Source organism: Colias croceus, chromosome 12 (assembly GCF_905220415.1).
Source record: "Colias croceus chromosome 12, ilColCroc2.1".
Lineage (NCBI taxonomy): Eukaryota > Metazoa > Arthropoda > Insecta > Lepidoptera > Pieridae > Colias > Colias croceus.
The window spans coordinates 1,194,956-1,201,458 of NC_059548.1; the positions used below are offsets into that span (position 1 = coordinate 1,194,956).

Below are 6,503 nucleotides of genomic sequence, written 5' to 3' on the forward strand. Positions count from 1 at the left end.
CACTACACAATGTATACTATGGTGTCCAAGGTCATTTGTCCGTCACTGCACCTTGGACACTACAGTGCCCCTGGAGGCGAACACCGAAAAATACATTTGTCCTGCTTATATACGTTGGTTAATAGTATAACGCGATATTCCCTCCTTTTCTCGGTTAAATTTTTTAATACTTTTCGCTAGATGTCGCTAGGAATCATTCAGTTGTTGCGTCGGAAACTCAGTTCAAAGTTGGCCGTTTGCTACTAGTGAAGTTTGTTCAACAAGTTAAAGTAATAATTTCATATTTTATTCGAAATAAGACTTGTTTCTTACATAATGTAACATAAAAGGCACTAACGATACTTATAAGAATAAAAACATATAGATCCATGCTACCAAATTCGTACTAAATCAATTGAAACGCAAATATGACGGAATTTTCTACAATTTTTTGACTTTGTACTCTAATAAAATTTAAAATGGCAACAGTAATGGCTGAAAAGGTTAATTATTATGTAGCCTACTAAATAGTGAACAAAATAAATATAAGATCAATCGTGTTTGCCAACGCTTTGAGGTCATAAATACAGATTTTGTTGGACACGCGTCGTAGGCACCGCAACCGCTTCTAGACGCGGTGAATTGACTGTCCCACGCGCCTCGCGCCCGGTGTAGTGAACGGTTATGGTAGTTTATTTGGACATAGGTGCCACAAGTATAAAAATGTTAGCAACTTTAAGTGTTTCTCAGTTGGAGCCTTGCCAGCTCAGCGAATTGCAAAGAAAAGAACGATCGTCAAAGTTTTTCTTTGCTTTTCTTAACAAGACATTGCATTTTCATTATCTTTATCTCGAGAAATAACTCGTAACGGTGGATTCTTTATTGTGTATCTTTTATTGTTGAGACTAGGAAATATATAGGAAGTTATATGACTTGGTTAACAATACTATTTTCCGAGTTATTTAAAAGGCCAAATGCACAGTTTCTTGACCTTGAACAATGATAATTATTGAGCGGAAAGGTACTTGCAAAACGTTAAACAGCGAAACAGTATAACAGCGAAAACTAAACACTTTTCCATATTGTCTCCTTTCAATAACAGCGAAAGTTTAAGACTTTCCAAGAAATGTTTTTTTTTTCTAGATACATCTTTGATCTAAGAGATACATTCATAATTCCATGTATAACTTTACTTTGAAATAACCTAAAAACGACCGAAACCTGTCTTTCATATAGGTAATTATTTTTTGTAATATTATTAATTTGTTTATTTCCTTTGACAATAGATATCTGCTGAAGTAACTATAAAGACAATGGAAACATGGCCACCTCCCACTGAAACATACGAGCCTCATAAACACACCACTACAGAACTGAAGTTTTTCGATGATCAAGACATATTTTTATTGGTAAGAGTTTTTTTTCTTATATACAATCCTATTTCATTATATTATAATAACATATAATCCTTACTTTATATAAAACTAGCTGTGCCCTGTGGTTTCACCCGCATTGCTCCGCTCCTGTTGATCTTAGCGTGAAGATATAATATAGCCTTCCTCGATAAATGGGCTATCTAACACCGAAATAATTTTTCAAATCGGACCACTAGTTCCTGAGATTAGCTCTTTAGCTTTATAGTATTAGTATCTAGATGTGTTTGTTTGTTTGTCATTCTTTCACTTCGTAACGGAGTGATGTTATGTGATTATTGTGTCTGGATATAGTTAGGAAGCTAGAAAGTAATATAGGCTAATTTTTACCACGTTAAAACATCTCAATCCTATGGGAATTATCTGGATAAGCTTTAAGCCTCTAAAAGATTTCTGAAGATAAATTATTTATACAGAAAATAGTTGCCATGTCCAAGTGTGTGAATTATTTAAAAGGTGTCGTTTGTAAATAGGATGGGCAATCCCTAAGGATACTCTGAAAGAGCTTAACTTGAATCTTCAATAGGCTTTCAATATATGTGTTGTGATTAGACCTTTTCCCTAGTAAAGTATGAAGTGTATGGATTTTGAAAAAGGGTCACCAATGTTTTGATAATTAAGAGTATTTTTTTGTTAATGTTGTTTTAGGACAAGGATAACTTTGTCCAATGGAAAATATTCATATCATTTTAGTAGTTTTTTTTTTTCGTTTCTCTCGTAAAAACAGATTCATTCAAAATCTAGTGAAGGTTATGACGTCGTAAATCAAATTACTTGTTTACATTAAGTTTACATATTTAGGGCAGATATAAATATTGCATAAATTACAAGTAATAAACCATTCAATTATCTATAATAAACTAGCGGTCCGCCCAGGCTTCGCCCGTGGTACATTTTTACGTTTTCTATACATAAGAACCATCCTCGTACTTCAAGGAATATAATAAAAAAGAATTATCGAAATCGGTCCACCCGTTCACGCGTGATGCCGAGACAACGCGAAACGGGTTTCATTTTTATATATATTATAGATTTAATTTAGAATTATATTTGTTTTAGTCAATTCCATTACAACTGGACTTAGAATTTCCAATATTGAAAGCGGAACCTTCGTCGATCGATTTTGGATACGTGATGGATGGCGATGCGAGGAAAACCTACTTCACTGTGAAGCATTCGAGCCGTATGGTTTATGTTTTTTGTGTATTTATTAAATAAGCAATCCATACTAATATTATAAATGCGAAAGTAACTCTATCTGTCTGTCTGTTACTCAATCACGTCTTAACTACGGAACCAGCCGGCTTTATCGAATTATAAGACGTTGTCACGTCAAAAAATGTGTGCGTGCACTAGTGTACACAAGTAAGAAGTGAAAGTTCTTTATGGCATTATTTTTCAAAAAATAATTTACTATATGCACCTTTACAGAAATACGTCGAATCACGCGTGGTAGGGATAAGAAAAAGATGGCGCGTAACGGAAAAATGTCACGCGTAACGAAAAAATGTTACACTAAATTTTTTTCCAACCCCGATAAAGAAGTTTCACTTCAATAATTCCTTAAAAGCTAGTTTTCTTTACACATACAAATATAAAACATTTTTTTTATATTAAAATTTCATATTTGAATACAGAAAAATAAATTAACAATACATGAAAGAAGAAAGTAAATTAAAATTACTTTTCTATTTTAGATACAGTAACAATTCCAGTAACAATAGAGTGCATTGGAGACCCAGAATTTCGAGTATGGCCGCCATCATTAATTCTAGCTCCTAACTGTCGAGAGCGTGTGTACGTGCATTATGTTGCTAGGTGAGATTTTGTGTCATACTATCCTACTAATAGTATAAATGCGAAAGTTTGTGAGGATGTGTGTGTGTGTGTGTGTGTGTATGTTACTCTTTCACACAAATACTACTGAATCGATTACAATGCAATTTAGCACACATATAGAGGGTAACTTGGATTAACACGTTGGATAGGTTTCATCCCGGAAAGGGAACGGGAACTATGCGGGTTTTTCTTTCAAAACGCGGGCGAAGTTGCGGGCGGAAAGCTAGTACCTATTTAATAATTACCTTTTGTTTGTAATCCTAAGTTCAAATACTTTTAAATACAATTGATTTTATCATAATTATCTATAGCTAATTGATGTCTTAAAGATAGATTTTTTTTCAAAATCAATACTTTATTTCGTCGTAATGTTCAGTCTTACTTCAGGCTTATATTATTCATCTTTACGTGTGTGCGTGTATAGGCAGTTTTCTAAAAGTGATACATAAAGTGATACGCGTTGGCAGAGTTTTGATTTGGACGATTTTCAAGCAAAGTGGTAGCCTAGTTGTATATTGTACGACCATGATGTACGTACTATTGGTACGTAATAGTGATGTAGATGATGTACAGATACATTTCACATTAAAATATAAGTGACTTTGTTTTATACTACGTAGTGATTTAAATTATTGCATTGTGAGCATCTCTACATAGTATAAAACAAAGTCGCTTTCTCTGTTCCTGTGTCCTTTTGTATGCTTAAATTTTTAAAACTACGCAACGGATTTTGTTGCAGTTTTTTTGATAGATAGAGTGGTTCACAAGGAAGGTTTTTGTATATGTTTTTATTATGTTTAAGGCAAAGCGGGCGAAGCCGCGGGCGGAAAGCTAGTGATATATAATTTCATCTTGATTTCGTCTTGTATAGTTGGCGTAGTTCCCCCGCGGAGTGCCGCGTGCGCATATTAGCTCAAGATGGCGCGGGATGTTGGTGCGCGTGCGCAGTGCGTGTGCGAGCTCGCCCCACACTAGACCGCAGTGCGCATGCGCATACGCATGACTATACTGATGATGCGCACTTGTAATAGTGACGGAGGTGAGTTATTAGTGTTATAGTCTCGTAATCGATATTTTTTCCTTTCGTTAAAAATTATCATCTTTGATTCTAATTACTTTTTTCTCTTTTTTTTCAGAATTGACACTTCACTTTTCAAGATGCGACTGCGACTTACGAGTATACATTGATGTATTTACAAACTATTTTACCTTTAGATCAACTAGTTCTATTGAACGTTTAATTAATATTATTAATACATTTTATTCAGAATTATCTTGTTTTATTTTACTTTACTTTTATTTAGCTCTTACTGAATAATTCAAGTATATAAACAAGATAAACAAGACAAAAGTTTCTTTCAGATATAGGATAGTAGAATTTAGAAATATAAAGAGGTAGGAATAGTAAAAGAGAGCATACAAGAGAGCAGGAGATAGTTAAGAGGGGGCTCCCTAACATAATTTCTGGCACTGAGAGACCGGTTAGACCGTTACGGTGCTAGACGCTAACTCAGCCGTAATAAAGTTGAATATCGCGTGCGCTCTTTGATTGCGTTCGAGCTCGAAACTAAATCTCGTAAGTCTCAATTCTTATTTCGTTTATAACTAAAGTAATAATTGATCTAGTGAAAAAATATCTTGGGATTGGATAGAAAACTATATTTTCTTACTGTTAACATTTATTTTAGACATAAAGTCCAAGTAATTCTTTAAAAAAATGTAATAATCCTTAAAAAAGGCATAATTTTTGAATAACAAATGAATCGAACGAAAATGTTACAATAAAGTAACTGTCTTGTACATGGAGAGAAAAAGACCCAATAAATAATATACTAAAGTTCCATTTTGATTGTATGTGTGACTGTTTCCGAATATTAATGCAAATTCACATAAAATTTAGGGAGCCTCCCCTTAAATGGTAAAATCAAAGTAGAAAATGATGACTTATTTATTAATTGCGAATTCGAGGCGAGCTGCTAGTCTATACTAATAAATTTTACAACGTAAGAGTTTGTTTGTTTGAATAAGCTAATATTATACGAATTTCAACGTGTTAACGTGTTAGGTATTTAGTACTTTTGTGACGAACTGTGTATAAATTCGTCACCAAAGTATGTAGGTATGATATCCAATTTCGACTCACTAGTCACTATACATATTATAATGTCTACGTTCCACTAAAAGTAAGTATCGCAAAGAGCTACAACTATATATATTTTTTTTGCAGACATATACAGAAATTAACACTTATCTCTTTTTTTCAAATAGGTTAAATAATATAAAATTTCTAACTCATCAGAGGTGTAGCGCTATCTGCATTTACCTACAAATGATTCAACTGCGGATTCCTTTGTGTAATTTAATATTGTACTAGCTTACCGCCTGCGGCTTCGCCCGCTTTCTCTTAAACGATTTGAGATTTAAACTACCCTATCTCTCAAGTTGGATCGAACTGCACATGGTGTGCGAATTTTATTATAATCGGTTAAGTAGTTTAGGAGTCCATTGAGGACAAACATTGTGACACGAGATTTATATATATTAAGATGACGTTTATTCCATTGTTCCAGTTACATATAATTGTTAAATTTAACTAGATATTTAGGTAATATATACAGAGTATCTTAACGTCGGTGAGCTGAGCCCAATTGGACTTATTAGCATACGTTGATCACATAATAAATACTCTTAAAATTCCAGACGCATTTTTTCTATTTGATTAATTTTTTAACTCTGTACACCTTCATTTATAATAACTTTAGTATGCCATATTACAGTTATGCCAAAAAATAATAATTTTCGAAGACTCGTAAGTTTTAATAATCGATTATTACTCACCAAAGTAAAGTGCTTTTGTTTTATGACTAATAACTATTAATTAATAGAGATAAAAACATCAACTTTATACGCTAATACTGTTAAATTTCTTGCAAAATAAATTCATTGTGTTTTTTCAAAGTTGGAATACTTTATTTTTCCCTTCTCAATTTTACTTTCAACGAAAGACCGTTTTCTCATTATTTATTTATTGTTGTGTTTAACAATATCTTATAATCGTTTGTTGCCAAAACGCAAAGCTTTATCAATAATATCAATTTAGAGAGGATTTGCTTTTCATCGTTACCGCTAATATCGCATAATAATTAATATTTTGATTGAATCTGTAGGTATTTCTATTGTTTTAACGTATTGTTCAGTTTAAATATAAACGCTAATTTTTATGAAATATTGTGGTTTTATTATAACATCTAC

General features: G+C 32.9%; 1 protein-coding gene across 1 annotated transcript; it reads left to right on the forward strand.

The window, feature by feature from the left end:
- The first annotated feature begins 1,289 nt into the window (after positions 1–1,289).
- Positions 1,290–4,464, forward strand: LOC123696171. The gene is made up of 5 exons (XM_045642228.1): positions 1,290–1,388; positions 2,472–2,595; positions 3,110–3,230; positions 4,123–4,290; positions 4,388–4,464. The coding sequence occupies exons 1-4, from the start codon at positions 1,293–1,295 to the stop codon at positions 4,277–4,279; spliced, it is 498 nt and encodes a 165-aa protein (XP_045498184.1). The 5' UTR covers positions 1,290–1,292; the 3' UTR covers positions 4,280–4,290; positions 4,388–4,464.
- The last annotated feature ends 2,039 nt before the right edge of the window (positions 4,465–6,503 follow it).